This window comes from Melopsittacus undulatus, chromosome 1 (assembly GCF_012275295.1).
Source record: "Melopsittacus undulatus isolate bMelUnd1 chromosome 1, bMelUnd1.mat.Z, whole genome shotgun sequence".
NCBI classification, from domain to species: Eukaryota; Metazoa; Chordata; class Aves; order Psittaciformes; family Psittaculidae; genus Melopsittacus; species Melopsittacus undulatus.
In genome coordinates, this window is record NC_047527.1 from 121,556,265 (window position 1) to 121,582,429 (window position 26,165).

The window sequence follows — 26,165 nt, forward strand, 5'->3', positions numbered from 1 at the left end:
CCAGAAGTGGACTGGTTATCCACCTATTTTCCCTTTCCTTCATACAGCAAAATAATTCTACACTGTTTTAATAACTTAAAATGTTATAATAGTTAATCTGAATAATTTATTAGAATGTCTAGATTATTTGCTTTTGAACAACAAAAAGCTTGCTTACTTTTAATTATCAGTGATGACACAGATAAATTTAATCTTTAGAATATAATTTTCTTTAAGACTAATTTTACTGATAAAAGTAAGTATGTCTGCATTGGAATTATTCATGCTAGAATCTCTTTATAGTCAGTGTAGACCCGGGGAATAAATCTAGACAGAATAATTAGTGAAGGTGACAGCACAATTCATTTTATTGTGAAGTTGACCGTAAGACATTAAATTGATTGTGTGCTAGAAATGCCTGTTTCTTCCAGTTGATTATAAAGGAAATCTAAAAGAACTGAATCAGCTGTAGCTCTCTGCATTGTAGATCTCTAGTGCTGATAGAATGAATCTCATCCTAGAATATGCTAAATCTCGTAAAATCGAGCTCTCAGCTCCTGTAAAGCTGTAAGTTGAACACTTTCACAGTTGTACAGTGTCAGACATGAATGCTGTTTGTGGGAGATACTGCTTGTGATATAGTGTTAAATGTTTCACTTTCATGGTCCGTGATGAGTGCAGTGTCTGGATCTGAATTGAATTTATACGAATGTTTTGTTGTTCCACTCAGCTGCTGAAAAAATACCTGGGTTTTGGTTTTGCAGGACCCTTTCCAGATTAGTTATTTTATATGGTTATGAAGCTTGGGCACCTACTAAGTGCTTTGGAGTATGAAATATCAAAGGGAGGTTTTGATCTGATGTAGGCCATAATACATGAAGAACATGATCTGACCAGGCTTTTGTGGGAGTGTTTTGTACAGAAGCAAGAAGACCGAGTGAACTGAAATGCCCATGACTTAAGGAGCAGAGCATGTGAGTGGATGATAAAAAAAAGTCGTTTTTAAGCTCATTTTCATGATACCCAGTCTCAATAACAGGATGGAGGAGTGATAAAATTAGGAAGCCTTTAAAATTGAGCAAGCTCTTATTGTGACTGGATCCTTACTGGAGAAAACTGCCAAAGACAGAAAACAGTGGGGACACATAGAGGAACAGCTGCAGACCTGAGGTAGCAGCAGTAGTGTTTGCTAGGTTTCTTAAAGGCTGTCACCCAGTTGGGCACCATCTTCTAAAGTACAGCTAAGGCAGGTTGAAAAACTCAAACCTTTGAGTTAACACCCTTGGGTTTTTCTCCTAAGGCTCAAAATCTGATTTAAAAGCAGGCTTCACTGCCAAGATGTGTGGCCTATCTGATGGTCCTCACAACTTCCTCACAAAATACAAGACAGTGGGTAGGGCTTATCTTAATTAGACTGTTGTGAGACAGGTTAGTTTTACCCTACTGATGATGTGTTGTTGCAATAGTAATCCTGCTCAGTACAAGTGGAGCTGCAGGTTCAGACCCCTGGTGTATGTGTGCACTTGGCTGAGGAGCCGTTGGTGCGAGGCTACCATCTGTGGGCTTGTCCTGGGTTCAGCAGTTGCAGTCATTTTTTCTCCTTCGTACCTGATGCAGCAGTGCTTTGACTTTCAGCCTGGGAACGGTGCTGATAGCAACGATGTTTTTAGTTACTGCTCAAATGTTTGGTTTGTCCAAGGACTTTCTGAGCCTCATGCTCTGCCAGGGAGGAGGGGAGGCCGGGAGGAAGGAAGAACAGGACACCTGACCCAGGCTAGCCAAAGAGGTATTCCATACCATAGCACGTCATACCCAGGACGTAACCGGGAGAAACCCAGAAGGGCTGGAGCTCTGGGGGGATGGAGGAGGTACCGGTCGGTGCTCGGTCGGGCAGTGTGGGGTGAGTTATGGGTCAGTGGCTGGTGAGGTGTTGTATTCTCTTCACTTGTTATTTCCTTTATCATTATTATTTGTAGTAGTAGTAGTAGCAGTAGTGATTTGTGTTACACCTTATTTAAAAACTGTTCTTATCTCAACCTGTGGGAGCTACAGTCTTTGGATTCTCCTTCCCAACTCTCCGGGAGTTGGGGGAGCAATGGAGGGGAGTGAGTGCACAAGCTGTGCAGCTTGATTTAAACCATGACAGGGCTTATGACTGAATGCCTTTAAGTTAGAATCCTGCCTAGACATTTTACCCTACTGATGTGTTGCTGCGACACTGGTTGCTCAAGATTGACCCAGGAGATAACAGTCTTGTTCGGAATTGTAATAAGCATGGGTAAAGCCCTTCCCAAATCTTCGTTCACAAAGCCAAGCCATCTTCACACTAGTCAACCATCCTAGGAGAAGGACAACTCTGACTTCAAACCCAGGCAGGTGGAGCTTGTCTAGCCTTGTAAGGTCTTCCATCTAAGAGAAGGATACTCTAACCAAACCTACGACCTGCCGACTTTGCTGTCACCATCCAAGCTCACTAGATCCTGGCAGATAAACCTCAGGTGTAAAGGTTGGGGCCAGTTCCATGCATGCTGTACCTCACCTAAAAAATCCAGGCCCGAAGGGTTTATTCACATTTGCAAAGCCCTGTAGTGACAGGCAAGGGACGAAACTACAGGTGATAAGGTGCACCGGAAGTCGCAGAGCTAACCCCGCATGCAGGCAGTTCAGGACACTGGTCACTTGAGATTGACGCAGCAGCTGACAGTCTTGTTCAGAAACATCCTGAATGACCAAGCAGCCTTCTTTCCAACCGGATTTGCCTATCCCACATTGCCCTTTTAGTCATCATAGCGCCTGTAGTAAGCGTGGGTAAAGCCCTTCCCAAATCTTTGTTCATAGAACCAAGCCATCAATCAATCAGTCTGGCTTACAAGTAGAGCTCAAATGCCAGTCAGCTTTGTTTTCAGCTCCTAAAACTGACCTTTTTCTAGCTGATTTCTGAATATTTTAACTTTAATAAGTTGAATCCATATGATGCCTACAGAGTTCATTGGTCACAACACAGACTTGCTTTCCAGTTACAAGTGCTGCTGTTGCGTGTGTTGATTTATTGCTGCTTCTTGATACTGGGTTTTTCTGCACCCTTAAGAAAGCAGGAACCTTAGGTTACAGTGCTCTTCCCTGCACATTTAGACGCTGTGTAGACACTGTTACTAAAATGATCATCTTATTCCTCACATTGTTCTTATCTTTCTTTCCTTGGAAATCAGGTACTGCAGAGTAAGATAGCTTCATTAGAGACTGATGAGATTAGATATATTCATGCAGTATGTTATCAAAGATTATTTTATTCTGTGTTGTCCTCCTTCGTAGAAACCTTGTGAACATTTTACTGCAGGCAAAGTAATATTATCTTTGAGTTGTAGAGCAGTACAGCTTTGGTCCTTGCCAGCCAGGGTGACTGAGTATTTATTTCAGTTGATTCTGTTGGCAGGTAGAGTCTGTGGCTCTGTCGAGTTGATTGGTAACTGCTGAATCATTGTGTCAGATGGCTTGGCTTCACCCTGGGGTTACAGACACACGTGGTTTCCTTACCAGAGAGATCTGTTGGCTCAGTAGTTACCAGAATAATGACAGAGGGACTTTCTGTTTCTCGTAACAAAAAGTAAATTTCTCAGAAATAACTGATTAACTTTTATAGCTGCATGCAATGTCCAGCTAAAATATCCAGTGATACTGTATATAATCTCAGGTTTTCTTTTGGTCAAAATACAGAATGTGGATTATTTGATTTTGTAAAAAAAAAAAAAAAAAGATTTCTCAATTCAAATCTAATAAAATTACTTCATACAGACATTTAAGGAAAATAAAAACTTGTGTCATGAAAGATCAAGTAACATACAGATTGAAGGGATTTTTTTCTGGAGGGAGAGAGAGAGGAAGATGAGACAATCTCTGTAATACATTCATAGTTTTTAAGAAATAGAATAGAGATGGTACAAGGCCTGTTGGTATTTCCTGTGTAATTTCATCATTATTGCTGATACATAAATAATATCAACACTAGATGTCATACACTGCTAGGTGATTTACAAGCTGGTATGTTGATAGTTGTTCATGCGCAGAAAGGCAAAGCTCTGTGCTTAAATAGTGCTTTGTAGTTTCATGCTTATTATTTCATCTGGCAACTGTCTGAAACCAGTCTGAAAATAATAGTCTTATAGTTCCCTGAGAATTCAATGTGGATAGTCCTTTTGGAAAAAAAATATGTTCAAAAGAGGGATTTGGAGGGAAGGCTGGAAGGATGACACCCAAGTTTGAGAATTGGCCCTAGCTGTAAAGAAATATATAGAAGAAAAGGCCAGTGGCAGAGATGAAAATCACATTAATTTTGCATCACAGAAGATATTTAGTCACAAAAGCTGCTGGTGAGCAGCCAGCTCCAGTGGGAAGCCACTTCCAGTTTGGCACTCGGCCCTTTTTCTTTTGAAATCTCAGAATATTGAAATAAAAACCGTAAGTGCCATGGGATCATGGAAACAGTATTCCTGACTCTCCAAGGGAAGGCCAAGCTCAAGTCACTCATAAATAAATACAGTGGCTTTCTGGTTAGCGATAACTTCAGGGTGTTGTTGATACTTTTTTTTTGCATCAGAAGTGGTTTAGTTCTGTGTTTCAGTACTTCTGTTCCTCCTAACAGGCACAGGAACTATATATAAAGCATGATTTTTTTGGGCTCCAGTATAAGAAATGTAAGGATTAACCAAGTTTTATGGTCCTCAATTTTAGTGTACACTATCCTTGGATCAGTGCTCCACAATTCACTTGTATCCCTTTGCCACTCCTGCACATTGTCCTTCTTGGTTTCTTGTGTTGTACTAAGCCACAGATTAGTATCTACTGGTAGAAGGTCATACTTAATCACACTGGCTGACACAAAACCAGCAAACCAAATAAACTTTTCAAACTATTTGCATCTTTATAGTAAAGAGAACAGCAAGTTCTTTATTGATGCGTATTTGTATAAGGCCTTTCTTAGGTGCCTTTAGGTGATGGGCTACTATGTTAATATGAGGCAGTCCGGAACTAAAACAGACTGCCCTGCTTTGGGGCTCGGATACAGTTAATTTTCTTCCTAGTAGCTGGTGCAGTGCTGTGTTTGTCTTCAGCCTGAGAACAATGCTGATAACACATCAGTGTTTTAGTTGTTGCCAAGTAGCGCTTACCCTGGTCAGGGATTTTTCAGTCTCTTGTGCTCTGCCAGTGAGGAGGAGCACAAGAAGCCGAGAGCTTTAGGCACAGAGACAGGGCACCTGACCCAAACCAGCCAAAGGACCATTCCATACCACAGCACATCATGCCCAGCGTATAAACAGAGGGAAGTTACCTGGAAGGGACTGGTCACTGCTCGGGTTGGGCTGGGTATCGGTCAGCAGGTAGTGAGCAATTGTATTGTGCATCACTGCTGTTTTTTCTTGGGGGGCTGGGGTTTACTCCTTTCTCTCTCTCTCTCTCTCTTTATTCACCATCATCATTGTTATTATAATATTTTACTTTTATTTCAGTATTAAACTGTTCTTATCTCAATCCACCAGTGTTGGGGTTTTTTCTCATTCGCTTCCCCATCCCACTGGGGAACTGTGGGGTGTGAGCAAATAACTAAGTGGTATTTAGTTGCTGCCTGGGCCTAAACCACAACACAGACCCAGTGCTGACATACCTTGAATCACTTTTACAGTCTTTTGAAAACAACCTATTTGGGCGACCAATACAGTGAAAAAGATTATAAGCTTTTTAGAGCCACTTTAGGAGAGAGTGAAGACAGTGCTTGTGTTCTAGGCAGTATTTTTGTACTGAACATTACATTAAGTCCATAAGTGAAATAGGCCCAGAAGAGTGTATGTTGGCAGAATCAAAGATTTCCATTTGAACCTTCAATTGCTGTAAGTAAAACACATGATTCGTATGTGCCATAGTCTGGACTTGCTTATCAAATTGATGGTTTTCTCTGAAAATCAGCAGAAATTGTTTGAGTACTCAGGAAATTGATTTAACCCATTTTGCCAGATGTACCGTACTTGGGAGGAGTCATATGAATGAGAACAAATGGAAGGCATTTCTGTTCAGGAAAAATACAGAATTGGAGGCCAGAGCAGACGATTTGACATAAGGGATCTTGAAATGTCTGTGAAGACTTAAAATTTGGGGACAAAGAATTAGCTGTTCTCAGAGTTCTATCAACGGTGGAGACAGTACCATTGGCATCCACTCAGATGTTTCCTTTGCTGTTAGCCCAAATCAGCACTGGTATAACTTTGTTCCTTACTATAGCAGGGTATTACTAGTGTTTATGGGAATTCTGGTAGTGTAGTAACAGTTCTTAGGCAAGGGGCCAATTGAATTTAAGGCTTACAAAAAATAAGGATAACAGTCTCTGTTTTTTTCTTTGATAAGTGACCAATGATCTATAAGAAGATTCTTTATCTTAGAATAGAAATAGTCACTGTCTCATGCCCATGTTTTTCTTTTATGTAGGAGGTTCCTGGGCTGTAAGAGAAGCTTGAGAATCTTAATGAAACAGAGAAGAACCTGTAAATACTAATAAAGGAAATTATTTCACTATGTAATGAATAAAAATATTAATAATTACTTTTGCTAGATGTGGTTTTCAACATCAGGTAAATAATAATACCTTCACAAAATTATTTAAACCAGCTTATACTTCTGTAGAGCTGTCAGTAATGACTAAAAAGATTTCAAGTACTTGCAACACTGTGGTTGTTTTGTTTGAGTACAGAAGTACCTTGAGTTAATGTAATTACCATAATGATTCAAGGTTTAATGCATTAGTATTGACCTACTGTGTTGGAATCTGAATGATTCAATAATTGTATGCATTAATTCATTGTATATGATTTTTAAATTACTGGCTAACAGGGCTTGGCTTTTGGATATGTTGTTGTAACTCATGGTTTACCCATACTTCTCTTCATGCTCAGAAAACTATGAGCTTTAGGTTTATACCTGCACTGGAGCTTGCAGTGTAGCTTTCCTAATAGCAAGCTAGACTTACATATGGGCTATCTAACCCCAAGGACCAGAGGGGATGTTATGAAAAGGAACATGTACAGATTAGTTTTCTTTGTTGCTGCAGCTCACCTTTTTCTAGTACCTTTCTTGTCTTGCTTAAAGAAACAGTGCAATTTGATGTGTAATTTATATAGTATACAGAAATGCTTTGCATTCAAAACTCAGTATGTTTCACTGTCTTTGAGCAGATTCAGACTTGCTTTAGTCTCCAACTATCAGAAGTACCTTTATAATTTAATTTTACACTAGTTTTTATTTTGGTTTTATTTTTATATATAGGTACATTTTCATATTTTTTTATATGCATGGATATGTAAGGGTATACATATATATAGCTATAATGCATATATCATTTATTTAAAGAGAAAACTGTAAATATGGTGGGTTTCATGTCCCTAATAGCAGGAAAGAGTTTATAAGAACCTGAGGAAATGGTCGTGTTGATGTTAGTTTCCCAGTGAGGGAATGTGCCAGTTGTTTAGTATTCAAGTTCACAGCCTTGTGGTCTTGACTCTCTTGCTGATTTTCTGCAAATACAGACAGTAGTATGTGTGAATGTTACAGCCCCTTCTTTTTTGTCACTTTTTTCAACACTTTTTTGATGTTTTGCCACCTCAAGTTTGAATTCTGCAAAGAGCTACAGCTTGAAGCGAAATCTGGAAACTGCAGCTAGAGTAAAGTCTGGCTGCCTTGTGGTATTTCCCATAGGCAATGCATATTTTCACTCTATCAGTACATTTCCAAGCAAAATTCAGCTTTTCATACCTATTGAAGTTGGGAGCCGAATTGAAGGGGTCCATAGCACTGCTGTGTGAAAGTCTTTACACACCAAATACCTCTGATAAAAGTGGTGTGAATTTGTGATGTAAAATGGGTAAAATTTACCCTTTCTTTGGACTCTAGTTATCTCTGACCCTCAAGTCATGGGTTCAGCTGGGCTATTCAATGTTGGCTTAATTTTCCCTTACACTGGTACTCTCTTTAATCTCTTCTGGAAGAGATGAAGGAGTTAAAATGGGGTAATAGTGTGGCACTTTGAAACCTGTTTATGCATTCAGAATGAGGTGCTGGTTGCCTTTTTTGGCTCTGGTGGTTGTCACACCCATTTATGAGACACAGAAGTTGAGTGACAGGCAAGAAGAACAAGTAATCAAACCTGTTTTTTCCCCAAGCCCAAAAGTGTTTCTGTACAGATGCCACAAAATTGTTCTCAAAAATTTGCATATGGTTCTTTCTGAAGTTTTCCAGGTATTTAGAGATTGTTGGGACAATTTCTTAGCATTTAACTGTGATAGAGGGGGCAAATGTTTGGCTTAGGCAATATAATAGCCTTCTAGGGAGGATTTCTCTCGCTGCTGCAGGGGTTGAAAATCTACCTTGCTTATAGACTTATTTGAGTAGGGATATTCTTTGTGCTATGAAGCGATACTAAGCACAATGATGTTTTATCTAAATCCATCCTGGAACATTTCTTCGTTTGGTTTATAGAGAAAAGTGCCTTTCTATTTGTTTAATAACAGAGAATCTGCAAACAGGCAGGACATAGGCACTTCTCATTTTAGATTAAGGTACACATAGCTTCTTAAAACAGGTTTTACTAATAGTTGCTCACTAATAAATCTACCTTTTAAACATTGGTTAACCCTTCCAAGAAAAATTCAGAGTTTAGAAAGGGGTACTAGTTAGACAGCCTTCAAATTCTACTTTTATGCACAGAATTTCAGCCTAGGGCAGACCATCTCATCACTGAACTGTACCAGATAAGATGAAATACCTACTTTGAGCTATTGGAAAGCATTTGTATCCATTAAGCATTTATGTCTTCTGCAAAGTTTCTTCTATAAACCTACATAAATCTTAGTAATAGAAAACTAATAGGGTACAACATACAGTCAGTCAAATAGGGATGCAATCCCTGTACCTTGGGATTATTAGAGAGAATTTCAATTGAGTTGTTGGGAAAAATATAGTAAGGCTTTTCAAAAAGTAAAGTTAAGGAGATGAATATAGGCAGGATGTTCTCTTTAACTGATATAATTCAGTTAACCTTGCTGTTATGTTAGCCAGGGTTATTTATATTTTTGTTTGTGAGTAAAGTACTGCTTTGTTATACCAGGTGTTTGATTTATGGCTTTTACAGGTCACGAAAAAAAACATTGTGCTATTCTGAAATCATATGCATTGTAATCTGATTCAGGAGGGAATCACATGCTTTAAAATACTACAACATGGAATTCCACTGATGATAAAGAGCTAAATATTGAAAACAGTAGCATACATTGTAATATTATTAAGTCTAGGAGGTGATGATTAGGTAGCTAAAGATACTAGAGAAACTTCATCTAGTTTTGGAGGAGACAGTGAAGGTCGTCTTGAAATTAAAAAAGCTCAAGCCCTCGTTCAGTGTCGTACAGAAACCACAGACAGTTCTCCACTGAATTGTAAAGCAACATTTTACTCTGCAGAGGAAGCAGGAATCAGTATATCAAATATAAAGCAGCTTGAAGTGTGAGGAAAAGAAGTGGTTAACAAATACCCAAAGGACTCTCCTGACATTCCAGATATGCAGATCTATAATTAGCACAACCATGTTATACAGTCTAAGTACAAACTTTAAAATCGAGTTCAGGCACTTGATGTGAAAGGCAAAGTCCACCCTGTTTGCAATACTGAATTTTTTCTGTTAGCTTTGTACAGTGAGCTTGCTGCTATTTATCCCATTGTGCCAGTGGAAGCCTTTAATCTCAATACTTCCTCAGCTGTGGGTCCTCAGGGATTCCTGCTGAATGCTTCTGCATTCGAAAAGCTGGCACTTTTGCTACCATACCACAGTCCTCCGTAGTGACTGGTGAAGGGATCTGCTCCCTTCTTTATTGCTCACTGTTCTCTATTCATTCCACAGTGAAAGTACCAGATGTCTTCTACCTTTACAAATATCAGGTAAAACTAGGCCTTCTGGCTTGGTCATCAGTGTTATTTAGTTTTAAAAACTACTGAAAAAAGAGCCACACATGAAGTCTTTCACAACCTTTAGCCACTAGCTCTTCCCAGTGCTGTGATCTCTACTGTTGTTTCTTTTTTTCTTAAGGAAGATGCAAGAATTTGAGGATGAAACATCAGGAAACACATGGACAGTAAATGCTGTGGGTAGGGGAGGGAAGAAATAATGAAATAAAGAACCTTTATTTATTCTTTACTTGAGGACTCTGAATTGAAAAAATTAAGAATTTTACATTTTTCTGTGCATACTGCAGTTTACAGTTGCATTGAAGGCTAAGTTAGGGGTGATATTTGCTTCAAGTAAAAACATAACAAATTAAATTGAATCAAGTTGTGAAAGGGAGTAAACAGAATAAAAGATACTGGAATACCATAAATCAGATTTTATTGTAAAAATAGAGAAACTCAGATTTTAGTCAGTCTCCAAAGTTACATCTCACAGAGACCAAAATGACTTAGGTTTAGCCTTGTGTTTTCTATATCCAGGTTTTTCAGTGGGTACCTGCAAACCCTCATACCTAAGGCATCTAGCATTCTCATATCTAAGTGCCTCTGTAGAATTAATTTCCTAGCTCCCAAGAGTTCTTTCCTTCCTGCCTGCCTGCCTGCTTTCCTGCCTCCCTCCCTCCCTCCCTCCCAGCCTCTTCCCTTCCTTTTGTCTCTCTCTTCTTTTTCACTTTATTTCCCCTCCTTTCTTTTTATTCCTAGTTTCATACTATGTAAAGCTTATTTCAAGCAAATTCATATTTGATAGTGTTTGATACTGGTTAGTCTTACCATTTAATGTAATTGGCTGTGAAGCATTTTGCCTGTTTTGCTAAATCCCTTTCCTCTGAAAACATTAAAAACCCAAGCAAACAAAATGTGCTGTCAGTTTTTTGGCAAGGTCTTTAATCTGAATTTTGGCATATTCATATTTCCTAACAAATGCATCTATCATGTCAGCTATCATGGAATGAAGGAGATTTCTCTAAGGAACATTTTGGCTGCCAAAATAGGGCAGCACAGAGGAGACTGGTTTGGTTTTTTCTCTTCCTCTGAATACTTTGTTGTCACTTATTTAAAAGAACAGTATTTTAGTAATAAGTTTCATTTTAAGCTCAAACTGTTCGGAGATTCTCAGAGGGAAGAAAGGACAGAAATGCAGCTGGCCAAACGGCTATCATCAAGACATCCTTCCATCCATCACAGGATCAGATCAGCTGTGCAAAAGTTTTTCTACTGAAATACTTGTCCAGTCTGTTTCCAATAATTTCCAAAAGGGAAATTCCACACCCACACTGTGTAGCCTCTTCCTTTATTAATAAAATAGTTTCAGGATTATTCTTTGTCCTGTACAAAGCATGGGAGATCTCTGAGAGAGAGAAGAGCGTACCATGTAGTGCCTGGTGGGATGTAATCAGGGACAAAGGGAGGTGGCATTTAGACTTGTAACTGGAGCAGGGGGAATAACTGAGGTAAATAACATTGTCTTTTGCTAATTTGGTTACCAAGTTCTGCTCTGTGCTGTTCACCAAGAGCAATATGGTCTGATTTTATATTTGGGCAGTGCCTGCCTTCAGGTGGCTGAGATGCCTGTTTTAAACTGGAAGTGATTGAAACTTAGTCTTAGGGGTGAGGGCAGGGAGGGTGGAAGCTGGTCTCCTGTATTGACTTAATGAGCATTCCAGAATAACTGTTTCTTTCATACCTTAAGCTGTTTGGAGTCAGGGAACAGCCTGGGGAGGAGATGAACAGTGACTTCTGCAGGGTTTATGTGTCAGGAGTCTTATGGGAACAGTGCAAGTATTTCTGCAGTGACTTCTTCGAAGTATGTGCCATGCTTCTGATTTAGCCTGCTATCACCTTTCCTACTGTCATCTGGCATTTTTTCATTGTTGCCACCTCTGACTCCAGTCCCACAAAGAAATGGTGTTCTCTGCCATTTCCTACTATTCACTCTCCCTTAAGAAAAACATTCTTTTAGTATACCTCAAAAGGCTATAGCCAGTTTGGATTCACATGACATGTGTGATATGTCTCAGTTCTTCCATTTCAGAACTGGATGGTAACTTCTATAATTCTTTGTTGGCAAGAAGCAGCAGAGAGCTGCATTGTCTCAGGAGCTGTCAAGAATCAGTGTTGTCATCCCAGGAATCAGTCTGTTGTTTTCCTTTAATTCCTAAGCTGATTCTTTTTGCTGGCATAGTTTATTGTCAACTTTGAACTACCTCTGAAGCATTCAAGAGAAGACATAAATTCTTGCTAGTGTCTGTCATCTGTATGTGGGAAGGTTTGCATTACTTTGTATTTCCATATATTCTAGAGTGAGAAAGCAAAGGAAGTCTTTCCTTAATGCATGCAGTGCTAGCAGGAAAAGTATTTAATACATTTTCTAGAAGTAATGAGTTCTGCATTGACATCTGACTGAAGATACGGGAAAGGAGAATGAATTTTTAGAAGTCGCTCTGGCATTATCTATTTTCTAAACTACCGAATGCACTGCTATTCGGGTCATAGAGTAGAAAAAAAGAAAATGTCTGTTTCATCAATCTTGTGGCTTAATAACATTTATTGCAGTACAACACAGAACTGTAGAATAAACTTTGCCAACTAAAATTTGTGCCACCAACTGACTGACAGTTATATATGATCCTTAATGATATTTCAGTAATTCATCTAGATCTTCGCTCTTGACTCCTAAGAGGAGAGCTATCCAGTAGTAATTATCTATTAAGAATGTTTAGCACTAATGTCAAACTCTTGGCAAGAAGAAGAGGGCTGTCATAGACCCTTCCCTCTTCAAGGAAATTAATAGAATTGTGTGCTAATTATTTTTCTTCTATTTTACCACCACTTGCAGAACTTTCCTTTTTGTTAGAGATGGTAACCCAAATAAACGGAATGTGCACAACGAGACATCTATGCACTTACTGTGTATGGGACCTCAGATCATGATCTCAGAAGGAGCTCTTCATCCTCGCCTGACACGACCCTCAGAAGATGACTGCAGAAGAGCAGATTGTCTGCAAATGATCCTGAAATGGAAGGGAGCAAAGCTGGATGAAGGACAATATGAACGAGCAGCCATTGATGCTGTTGATAACAAAAAAAATACACCTTTGCACTATGCTGCTGCCTCAGGGATGAAAACCTGTGTTGAGGTAAAAGTTCATACATAATCGCAAATCGTTATACTGCTATTAGTAAATGACATGCAGTGTTCTACAAAGCTGTTTTGGGGAAAAATCTGATTTTTTAATTCTATTTTTCATTAATTTGAAAAATTACAAAGATAAATGGCCCAAAACATACACTGTAGAGACAATGAAAAAATAGATTATGTATGTATTAACTTCATGGCAGAAATTCCTCAGCATGAAGACTCATGTAGGGTTATAAAAATGGAAATAATTACAAGACTGTAACACTGAAGAAAAAGCTTTAAAGGTAAGCATAGGCATATCTATATATGTAAAGAGAAGTGAAATATCTTCCTGAGGGAACAGTAGAGCTCCTTTTTTTCTGCTCTGTAGCTGAGACTAGGGAACGCTGTCTGTGCATCAAGAAAAGGTTTGATGTCTTTAACTTACAGTGCTCAGCTTTCTTAGAAGATACCGTGCATCTGTGCTAACATACTTATAATTACCTTTTTCACAAATTAAAAATTACATTAATGTTTGTGAAAGTAGTAGCTAGTAATGAGTAACTGGGAATCATAATGACTTTGAAGGTCTCTCATCAAATTTATTTTTAAACTCTACCAAGTAATGAGGACTAGTACTTAACTGTGCCAGTAATTTAATTTAAAGAACACAAGAACAGACCTCTTAACATTTTTTTAAAAACAGCTAACATTTTCATAAGTCTGGCTATTATAACATCAAGATTTGTATTTTGAGTGGTAACAATTCAGAGTTCAGCATTTCTATATATAGCAATGATTACTTTTCCTATGTGTATAACTTCATGTTTATTGAGACTACATTTCACTCATTAACAAATATCATCAACAAAGTTTATTACCTAATCATTCACCTGCTTTTCTAGATAACTTCTGTATATTTTAAACAGATCTCAGCGCCTGTGGGACTTAAGTAGTGACCTTTCTCCGCAGTAAAAGCTGACACTCTCCCTGCTCTCACAGTGTTTTCTGGGGCTATTTTAATATTGGTGTTACTTTTGCCACCTTCTCATCTTAATGACAGATTGAAGCAATAAGTACTGTGTTCAGCTTTGAGGACCCCAGCATAAGACAGATGTGGATCTGTTGGAGCAAGTCCGGGCCACGAAGATGATCAGAGAGACCTCTCAATGAAGACAGGCTGAGAGAGTTGGGGTTGTTCAGCCTGGAGAAGAGAAGGCTCTGGGGTGACATTAAAGCCTCCTTCCAGTACCTTAAAGAAGCATACCAGAAATCTGGAGAGGGGCTTTTTGTGGAAGCATGTGGTGACAGAGACAAGGAGTTGTGGCTTTAGACTGAAAGAGGGGAGATTTAGATTAGATATGAGGAAGAAGTTCGTTACTGTGAGGGTGGTGAGACACTGGCACAGAAGCTGTGGCTGCCCCATCCCTGGCAGTGCTCCAAGGCCAGGTTGGATGGAGCTTTAAGCAACATGGTCTACTGGAAGGTGTCCCTGCCAATAGAAGGGCATTTTGGAATTAGATGATCTTCAAGGTTCTTTCCAACCCAAACCGTTCTATGATTCTTTATTATAATAAATAGTTCAGCATTTTCATACATGTGTTCCATTAGGACTCATGAACAAGTACCATGGTTCTGTGTATTTATATTAGTATTTGGTTTATTGGATTTTATAGAACCTTTTGTGCTGAAACTTCAGTTTGAAACAGGCTTGCTTTTGTGTCCTTCATAAAGCAGGTATGATACATCCATAAAGAATCTAGATTCCAACAATTCATTTTACTTTTCTGGCTTATGTTATTTGAGATTGCTTTAGCACTTTGTCCAGCCACCTACTTTACAAACACGTTGACAGATCTACTGTGCGATGATTTAAAATTATTTATTCTGAGTTGTTATGCACATGGCACACTGCTCAGAAAATATTCAGAGCCTTCTTTATTGTGGCTATGTTGAGAAAAATGGTTAAGTTATACCCTCATACAAAGAAGATTTAAAGGTGTCTCTGCCTGTCTTGCCAGGTGCTTGAGAACCTCAGGCCCCTCAGTTTCTATGAAGCACTGACTGTATCAGTAGCGCAGAATTTTAGTCTTTAAAACTTAACAGAGACAACTGTACAGGGTTGCCTTGTAACGTGTTTCTGAGATTTTGTGGTTCAATGGAATTGTTGTGGCTATAGGTATAATTATGTATGAAATCAAGTAGTAATTTATTTAATAACAATAGAGAATCTGTTTCCCAAAGACCATTGCTGTTGTATTTGTCTCATCTTTCAGTTTTCCGTGCTCATATGCTTTTTTGTTCTCTTAGCTGACATGTCTTTTTTTCAGGATATTACTAGAGTTTGTAATTAATAACTGTTTGCTTTGCTGTTTTACTTTTCAGCTTCTAGTAAAACATGGTGGAGATTTGTTTGCAGAAAATGAAAATAAAGATACCCCATGTGACTGTGCAGAGAAACAACACCACAAAGAGCTGGCTCTTAACCTGGAATCTCGAATGGTATTTTCACGTGATCCTGAAGCTGAAAGCATTGAAGCTGAATATGCTGCTTTAGACAAAAAAGAGGTCAGAGAATACTTTAAATTCAGGCTATTTTACACTTCTTTTTTTTTTTTGTAGCAGTTGCATTGTGACAAAATTCTGCAGAGTATTTCAGTGGGTGCTGAAATACATTGTACTATGTATTTGTAAACCATTTGATTTTAGCACAGGTCTTACAGCTTTCAAGTTAAGCTCAGAGAATATAACAAATACATTGACAAAACCAAAGACAGGTTTTATTCATACACTTAATTACATGGACTGTCTTGAAAGTGTTATAGACTGTGAGGCTATAGAAAGTACAATGGGGGCAGTAAGCTGGGAAACAGTTTCTCTAAAATAAAGATTTTTTTACATATTTCTTAAGATACCTTTCTGGATAAAAATGAAAGCAGGAGAAAATCTGTTGGATAGAATAGGGGAAATGTTCTGGTGGATCTTCCCAGACTAAGACAGGGTTGCATGTCACCAAAAAACAGCTGAGTAGTGGAGGATTTCAAAACAGTGCATTTATTTTCTTATTTTATAACATGATGCTTAAAGCTGCTGCATTCCAGAGCTTGAATAAAAATCAGGTGATAACAGGTGGTGTTATTCTGACATCAGTTTTTGAAAGAGAGAGACAATTCACTGACACAAATCTACCTGACTTCTGGCATGCCTCACAAAAGGCTGTGATTTGGTAAGGATAATTTGACTGAAATGATTCTGAGCAAAAGTTCCTTCCCCCATCCATTATCAGATTTTAATCAACTAACTTTCTAAACAAGAATATATACATATATCCTGTGATTCAGTGAATACTACTAAATACTTCTGTGTAAATTAAAGGATAATAGATTTCTGTATGGTTACTCCTTTAAAAAGTAGCATGGCCTTGCCTTTTACTAGCTAAGCCCTCTTACGACCTAACAAGGCTTAAAAGAGAGTTAATTCATATTTAGATATGAGTAGGCTTAGATCACATTTACTGTTTCCCTGAAAAATGCCACACATGGTCACCTTTACTTGGCAGTAAGAAAGTCTTTGTACTGTTCAGTTAATTTTCTGACTAATTTTCTTAAATAAATTCAAATATAAACAAGCTTAATTAAATTTTTTATTCCTAGATGAGAGGTTTTGAAATGAGTTTTAATATACTTGAATTGTACATTGAAACAGCAAATGTAATTAACTCATTTTAGTTTCTCTCAATATTCCTATATTGAGTCACCCAAATTGTTGCAAGAGTATAGTTTGTAATTATATTTTCTCTGTTGGCAAAACCACTTGTAAAGTCTGCTTCAGTTTCCTGCCACAGTTGGAGTTTTCCACTTCTTTGTGGCCTATACACCAGCACAGCTCAGAGAATTAACTTACAAATATGGGTGGAGCAAATCAAAAACTACTTGAACAGGCTTTTCTGCAAGAGAAAATAATGTCCCATTGCTGTTTCAGGTAGATACATAGAGCAATATCAGCTTAAAGATCTGATAGTTACAAGGGACTCGAGTAAAAGGTGATTATGTTAATTTGGGGTCACTTCACTGAGACTGTTCAAAGATACAGTTCTGTTCCTCATTTGACTTGTTTTTAGCAAAGTTGTTGAGTGTGAGAACTGAAATACAGGCAGGTCTGCAGACCTAGATCCATCCAACATACCAGGGCAGCTTTCCCACGTACTCTAAAGATTCACAAGCCAAAAAATGTCAGCCTGGGATTTGGTACACTGATTGGTGGTCTTGGGGCTTCACACAAAACAATCCTCTATTTGTGTGCTCCCTTCCTTTTTTTTTCCTTCCCCTCTTTCTTTGCGACTTGTCAGTGGGATAAGTTCTCTAACTTCCCATGTAACTGTAAGAGCACAAGTGCTGGCACAAGAGATTCCAAGAACATGTAGCCAGGGGAAGTTAATTTTTCAATGTTAGCTCTCAGATTGGTCAAAAACAGTTGAAAAAGAACAGCCCTTGGAAAGACTAGCACTGAACTGCAATGCAGATGACTACATGTCCTTATCCTCCAGGTCTGTTAACAAATGTCTGGGATGGCAGTGAAAGCTGCGCTTAGCACTGGCAGTGGCAATAACCTCCAGCTGTTATCTTAGTGTGGCATGAGATGGGATCCAGAAGTCTTCCGCAGAACACATATTCTTCACCAAAATGTGCCACTCAAAGATAGTCCTCTAGTTTTTTTTCTCAGTTTGATTTTTGAAAAATACTTAACACTGAGGGAAGTGAGTGTGCAAAATGCTTGTTTAACATGGTATTTAGATTGTAATTGTTTGGAAATGCCCTTTAACATCCTTCCAAAACATAAAAAAAATAAATCCTAAAGAATTTAAAAAATTTTAGAACACCAAGAAATGCATTTTCAAAGTCATTTCATCTCTTGTATGGAAGTTAGAGGAAAAGATAAAACATTTGAAAACAATGAGTTAGGGTTATTTACCAGTCAAAACAGCCAAACAGGCTTAACTCCAATGTTTATGATATGCACAATAGTATCCAGAATGATAGTACCCAGTACGTCACCTTGCAGACCTGCCATGTTTACAGCAGAAAATAATCCTCCTTTTCATACAGAGCAAAACATTTTTGGAGTGCTCTGTGCAATGTCGTTGAATTAAGTGTGTGTAGAGTAATAACAAAGAGTTGTTTCTGATGCTGAGAAGCAATTCATTTTGTTCTTCCATTGAAATATTACCAGGGCATTACACCAGTGCAATTGAAACACTTGTGAGTAGTGAAAAAAATAACTTGCACAAACCTTTCTTTGGTTACAGAGACTCTCAAGCTATCAAGAAATACAGGTTGCTGAGTAGGCTTCAGAGCCCAACAGAACAGGGATGTCCATCTTCCAGCACTTCAGTTTACTCCTTCCAGAGGGTTTCTGAATAAAATCTGTTTCCATTAGAAAGTTACCTGGCCTTTTAAAATCTTATTTTACTACAGTGCTTCCCGAAGCATATTTTTAAAGCAGCATTTCTGTTTTATTTTGGGTTTAGCTCACCTCCGACTTTTTTACTGATCAGATTAGAGACTGCAGTTGAATGGTTAGCAGACAGGCCCTAATAATTTCAAAACACAAACAAGACTGTTGAGTGTTTCCAGAAAATGCAGTTTGAAAGGAAAGTGATGTAAAAACATACACATAATCTGTATTTCCCTGTATAAAATGGAAATGCTAAGTAATTTAAGAATGGAGCATAAAGTGTAACTCTCTTAACACAACGTTAGTTGTAGCAACAGAATCCATTTGATACGTTGGCAGTATTAGAGTACTAGAAAACAAGCCAGGAGAATATCTAGGATGACTTTTTTCTTGTCTCGATTCTCTTACTTTGTTGATGAAAAATCTCAAAAAAAAATTGTTATATAAAATCTGTGTTTATATTTATCTTTTTAATTTAACTGAAATTACACTAAATAATAAGACTGTATTTTTAAACTGCTTTTATAGATTTTTGTTGTTTTATTTGCACAGTCTTTTAATTTGCTGTTTATTCTGCCATGGCAGCATATTTGTCTTATTGATGTATCCCTGGAAGGTAACAGACACCTTCACTTCAAACACATCATGCCATGTTTTAAGCTTACTTAAGAAACACCTGGGAATGAGCAGTACTTCAGTGCAGATCATCCAGGACAGATTTGTCTCTCAGTCAGATTCAGTGAAATACATTGTGCAATAGCAAAGTATATGTCTTCCTTAATTTTACACATGTGCCACTGAATACTGTAGAAATACACTGCTAGTGAACGATTTATTGAATGTATAGTAGTTGGAACAGTTTTCGTCAGTTCCAGTATTGATATTATATAAATATACATATAATGTAAATATAAATACAAAGAGTTATCTAAAATGCTTAAAATGTGCTTTGTCTCTACAGATAGAGAATGGTGTATTAAGTGAAAAGAGAGAAAGGGACTACAGGTGGTTAAGGCATGTACATATAATGCAGACACGCTTGAGTGAGTTAAATGGAGTATAGATTTTTTTTTTAATGTAAGACTTCATTAACAATAGAACTCCACCCATAAAGGAGGATATTTACATGAAGTATATGTGACACCATTTAATTATATAGTCATCACTGTAGTAAAGAGTTACTTTGCCATGGCTATTTTAATGGTGCTTTACAAGTGAAAAAAATAATAATAGTTTGAAATTAATTGTTAATCAGCTTACATATTAAAGTATTTCCATGAGAAAAATAGTTATATAATTTATGATGTCTAAACATTAGTGGTAAAAGCTTAAGAAGAGAATAGTTAAAATGAAGGGCTCTTGAGAATACCAAAGTGCTGAAATCTGTAATGAGAAGCTCAGCAGTGCATTAAATTAGTAACTCATATAGTATATTCCAAAATCATTATATAATTAAATGATGCTAATATTGAACAATGCCTTTTTCAGAGGAAATATCAATAAAAAGCTCCTCCGTAAATGAGCATCATAAGCTGTAATCAAAATCCTTTACACTGTATGGCAGCGCAGAGATAAGTCATCAGTGTTTGAGGCAGTTAAACCTATGGTATTACAAAAATTATATACATCCTTATAACTAAACACTGTGTCTTCATAAGTCTCTACAAGACTTCTACACATTAACATTTTTAAGTGTTCTCATTGTATAAAGCCTTCATTCTGGATTTAAGTCTTAATCTTCAGATTAAGCTGCTGGATGGTGCCAGTTTAAAATTTCCTTTCTTTCAGCTTCTTCTGTGGGCTCATGTATCATTTTATGAAAGAAATGTCTGAAGTTTCAAACACATTCTTGAGAAGTAGTTTCCTCATTAATTAAAAAGATAAAATTAGGATTCTTTAAAACCACAGTATCCAGAAATCCCTGCTGGGTTGTGTGAAGTGCTCCAGCTGAGATAATATAATAGTCTGCTTCTCACAGGAGATACTTGCCAGTGTTGGACCTAGAACCAGTCAATTAAGTATAATTTTAAGCTTATCTGCATTTCAGAATAAAATACTAGGGCCTAAGATATGCATATATGTTGCAGGTTTAACAGAAAAGACATTTATTTTTATGATACGTGTAGTGTTCCAAGAATTGAGTACTGTTGTGCTGACAAAGCTACTTGTTTTACAATTGCAATTCAAAATGCAGTTCAGATTCAGTCAAGACAATTTAGTCTTTGCTTCCACTTTTGCAGTATATTTGCACAATTATAATCATGCAGGCACCCAGCTGTTTGTGTCCCTGTCTCTCTGACATGTTTTTATAAATGATCTCTTTTGTAAGAAATTAAGTAGGTCAGCCAAATTCCAGCATGCTGTGAATCAAGTGGCCCAGATTTATTTCAGTGCAAGCCATTAACGTTCAGATTGTCCTTTAGTGAGTCATGCATGATCAGCAATGGAAGGACATAGAGAAACTCCCTGAGCTTGGACAATCAAGATGAAGGTCAGGGCACTCACAGTCCATTTCTCTTCTGCTTTTTGTTCATTCTCAAAAAGGACAAAGACCCAAAGCAGCAAAGCCATAGCACCTCTACTCCTGCCAATCACAAAGTTTCTAATATAGAGAAGTTCCTGGATTTTTACTGACTACATAATGGAAGAGGTCTCTGAGGGAGTTAGTTAAATTTTTAGTTGCATTTAATAGAGTTTGTTATGATATCTACAATGAAGGAAGCATGTTAAGTTTTTGGAGTAGGTATCTCAAAAATCCAAAATCACATAAAAGCCCAGGGTATCCATCTCTTCTGCTTTCTGCTTGTTCTCCTCAAAGGGTTATGTGCACATTGGCCTTTACTTAGATTGTAAACTTACAAGGACAGAACCAGTCTCTTGCTTCATGTCCATCTATGTACATATGCAGGCATATGTGTGCATATTACCTAGTATTGGAGAGTCCTGGACTATGTTCTACATTAAATGAAAATACAGATGGTAAATAATAATGGTGTGTGCTCTTAGCTGTGGTTATCTATTATGATAACCTGTGTAATTTCCAAATTGGTGAAGTCACTTGGCACTTGGTGGCCAGGTTCCTGATTAGTCCTGAACACATACCCGTTTTCTATCAAATGCTTTACATCTTTTGTTAGCTATCCTTTATATAAATAAAATCAGTGGACGTAAGAGTAATTTTTTCACATACCCTTTCTGTGTCCATTACAGATGGACATATATATACTCCCACTTGTTTTTCTCTTCCTACCTTTTGGGCATTTTATCTGTGTAACACTTAACAAATATATTACTTGCTTTCATGTCCTTCTTTTCTTAGTTTTAGAAAGGAGTCTGCAAAATATGTGTATGCATTTCTGGTACCTTGGTTGGAGCCAATTCAGAATCCTAAAATTTCTGTCTTTTTGTCTTTCTGATTTGACCTTTTTCTAATGCGGTAATAAAGGGATGGAGCCCCAGACCAGGAAGGCAACTGATCTGTTCTGTGTAGGGTTATCAGAGTTGACAGTTGCTTCTCAAAAAGAGTTTTAACATCTTTGTATATAGTGACTCCCCAGTATCTTCAAGACACGGTCCTGGGCAGCTGGCTTTAAAGGACCCTGCTTGAGCAAAAGTTTGACCAAAATGACCCTTCCAACCTTGACCATTTTCTGTTTCTGTGAACCTCTAACTGCATGTCTCATCTATCCTTTTCATATCCTAGTCTCTGCTTCTGTGAGTGTGGATATTGCCTCAAAAGGCCCCTACCTGATTCTATTAACAAAAGTATCTCTTCTTGCTATCTAATATCTCAATGTACCTCCTCCAGATCAATTCAAAGTTACTGGGTCTCAGTTAATACATAAATTTAGAGTCAGATAATCTATATGCAGCGTATGTTAACCTGTCCTTTCTTTTGCTCTCTCCTGAAATCGTTAGTTAAACCTAGTCATGCGTTTTCATACCAATTCCTTCAAAATTCAGCTGGATTCTTTGAAAATCTAGCACTTTTTGAGAGAGAGAATGAGAGTCAACATTAGGGTAGTTTGTCATTTGAACATGGCCTCCAACTAAAATGGAGAACTCCAGAGTTATCCTGTCTTTTAGATTTTGCATGTACAAAGATCATACTATAAATAATGCAAAATGGCTGTGTTTCAGTATAGCTTTGCGTGCTCCTTGATCTGCATAATGAATAAATTTTGTCACATATTACCTCACAGCTGGGATGATGGTCAGTAACAGTGCTTTGAATGTTTTCATTTTAATATGGCATTACAGACTAACTGGAAAATACTGCTAGACATAAATTGTCTTTCTTCTTCTTCTCCTCAAAGCCATATGAGGGACTAAGACTTCAGGACCTGCGAAGGCTTAAGGATATGCTGATCGTGGAATCCGCTGACATGCTCCAAGCCCCGCTCTTTACTGCAGAAGCTTTACTTCGGGCACATGGTAATCCAAAATCTTAAAAGCTAAAGAAATTGTTTTCTGCAAAATTGAAATTGCAGTTGTATATGTACTTTTTATTTTCAAGTAAGCAACAAGTAATGATTAATCAAATACCAGGAAGCAGCTCACACAGTACTTCAGAAAGAAGTACAGCTGCAGTCTGTCAAGAAAATAAAGGCAGACAGGGGAGCTGACAGGAAAGTGATTCAGACTAGGGGTTATAATGGAAGACATTCTAACTTTAGCAGTGTGGAGAAACAGAACTTTCCTGTTTCACACCGTACTTCAGAAAGAAGTATAGCTGCAGTATGTCAGAAAGCACTGAGGCAGAAAGGGAAGCTCATAGGAAAGTGATTCAAACTAGGAATTATAATGGAAGGCATTTTAACTTAAGCAGTGTGGAGAAATAGTTTTCATATCCTGGAGAGAGACAGAAGTAGATCTTCTATGTTTTTATATGTCAAAAAAGTCAAATTCATTGTACCTGTTTTTGTAAGACAGTTGGTTTTCTGCCTCTATATATTTGTGTATAAAACTGGATAAATTTTTTATTTATTTATTTATTTGTTGCAATGAAAGCAGTCTGACCATTGTAATAAATGGTTGGAAATTGTCTTGGGGTTAAAAGTGCAAGTGTATGTCCTTTGAAGGATTTTTGTAGTTACTCTTTTTAACACAGGATATACTTTTCCATGTGTTTGTCTGTGAGTAGTTTAATTTCACTGAAATCAGTCTGTGCTCTTGTCATGTAATTTAAACTAAGGTTGTCAGAATGGGGATATACTGAACTCAGTGTGTTCACTCCAGACAAAAGTATCTCTGAAACCCAGTGGAAGCTTTTTAGGCTTTGATTCAGTGATTCAAAACTTACGCTTACTGAAGCATCTACATTGTTACTGTATGCCAAGGAACTACTCAGGCAGCTAATGGTTTGCATGCTCATCACTGTATTGCTGGGTTAAGCTTTCATACATTATTATTTTTGTGCTCTCCTTGTTAAAATAAAAGGGAGAGGGAAAAGTGAAGTAGGAAAACATTATTTTATACCCACAACATTTGAAAGACTTTCACAAGGATGTATGGTACCTGAAACTTACCTCTTTTTACATTACTGTTAATAGTTGGTATTTGTGTTTCTTTTAACATTAAGTCAGTGTGAACTTGTGCCACTCTGATGATATTTAAGGCACAGTCTTTGCATATATGTTTTTTTAACACTGCTTTAACACTGATTATTTGTTTATTTTTATAACGTATTTATAATGTGTTCAATATTTGAATGCTATTTTTGATTCTCAAAATACTCTCATTAAGGCTGAGTATATTACCAAGCATTTGACTAAGTTGGTAGACAGATTGTGTAACCTATGCAGACACTTTGAAGAGGAAAATGATGGCAATGCTGTTCAAACTCGCAGCACAGTCTATGGTTAATTCCAAAAGCAGCAAGGTCGATGGAAACTGTGGAGAAATGTCTGCCAGCATCTAGCAAGCAGGGACTGAAAGTTGAGAAGAAACCAGTCTGTGCTGGAAAGGTCATTCTGCTGGTGTTGCCCTAGTGATGTAGCGGTAACTTAATGCAGTTGGCCAGTATGGAGAAAAAAGCAGAGACAATTTGCAAGTCTTGAGAAAGTCAACTGTTTTGCCTGTAGCTGTAGTCATACATTGGAAATTATTTAAAGAAAATTTATTTTATTTGAAATGAAGACATAGAATTGCTTCAGTCTAGTAAAGGGAATAATTGAGCAATTTACAAAGGCTTAGGCAGTTGGGAAACATCAAATGCCAAATTGTAATACTTTTGCATTAAATCTTGAAATTCATAAATATGAAATCTTAATGCGTACTGTATGACAAACATGTTTTAAATTCTTGGAAAGATCATTCTTCTTTACTACTTTTAATAGTTAACAGGCGTGTAATATTTAATCCAACAACCTTTACTTTCTTTCATAGTAGAACTATAACAATTTACTGAGACAAGCTGTAAGAGTTGAGTTTTCCTCTTTTTTTGCTTTTTTAAGTAGGAGACAGAAGTATGCAGAGTTAGAGCTAGGGTTAAATATCGTTGTTATGGCAGTCAAATGCTAATAAAAAATATAATTTTTGAAGTGTAGATATGTTCAGGGTCTGCATCTTTAAACAAATTAAACTAACCCATGATATGTTTTAGCTTAAGTAAGCACCTGATCACTAAATCATCTCCAGGTCAAAGGCATTTTTTCATGTTTGGAGGGAGTAGATTTTAGTGTGATAGCAACCATTATTTGGCAGAGGCAGTATATTTACAAAGTTCAGTGATTAGATTATGTTTTGGTTTGTTGAGGGTTTTTTTTGCCAGCATTAATACAGCACTGGAATACAATATATCTTTTCTTGCAAAATCTAAAATTCAACAAAAGTAAGACAGATCATTTGGTTAATAACATTGAGTTTCCCATGGAAGTACCTAAATTTAAAAAAACTCAATAGGAAAAAATTGGCAAATTTCTCTTTTCTTCTGAAATTCTAGTTCACCTGAATTCTAATTCACCATAATGTTGATAGTCTTAGATTCAAATGCATGTAGAAATTTGATAGATTTACATTTAAATGAAAACTTTTTAGTATTTTTAATAGAAAAAATCACTGTTCTTACAATAGCTTTAGTATTACTATTAAGAATCAGAAAGAATACATTTCAAACAGTAATTAAGAAAAATTTTCTTTTATTCTAAGATCTGTGTAATAACATTTGTTTCAGTAGTTCTTTTTTGTATATAAGTAGGCAATGTTAATTAAGAATAAAAAAATCATTCACTAACAGTTACAGAATTAAAATGGAGTAAGCATATAAGAATATATGAAATACTGGGTGGAGGGTTCCCCCAAAAAAATATGTCACTTGTACTATAAACGCTTGTAACTCATTAGGTCGTAAACCTTTTTGTAATCCAGTTGTATCTTGGACTTCTTCCTTTGTTTATAGCACTTTGCTTCATCTTCTTAACAAAATACAAGTGAATCCGTATTGAGCAATTAACCTTTTTCATAGAAAGAGAAGATATTGAGAATCCTGTGGTGCAAGGGCTGTTATACTTTGATCTGTGTTTGCAGGTCACTGCAGTTCTGGTTTCTGATTGAGTCTCCCAGCTACTACAATTGCTGT

At 37.2% G+C, this 26,165-nt stretch overlaps 1 protein-coding gene across 2 annotated transcripts in view; it reads left to right on the forward strand.

Annotated features, from left to right (window-relative positions):
- Nucleotides 1-26,165, forward strand: part of ANKIB1 (ankyrin repeat and IBR domain containing 1) — a 94,635-nt gene that overhangs the window by 41,968 nt on the left and 26,502 nt on the right. For both annotated transcript variants that reach the window (XM_031052373.2, XM_031052372.2), the window contains exons 3-5: nt 12,851-13,151; nt 15,518-15,700; nt 22,903-23,020. In XM_031052373.2, the coding sequence (XP_030908233.2) occupies nt 12,851-13,151; nt 15,518-15,700; nt 22,903-23,020 (602 nt within the window). The remainder of the gene's footprint in view (nt 1-12,850; nt 13,152-15,517; nt 15,701-22,902; nt 23,021-26,165) is intronic.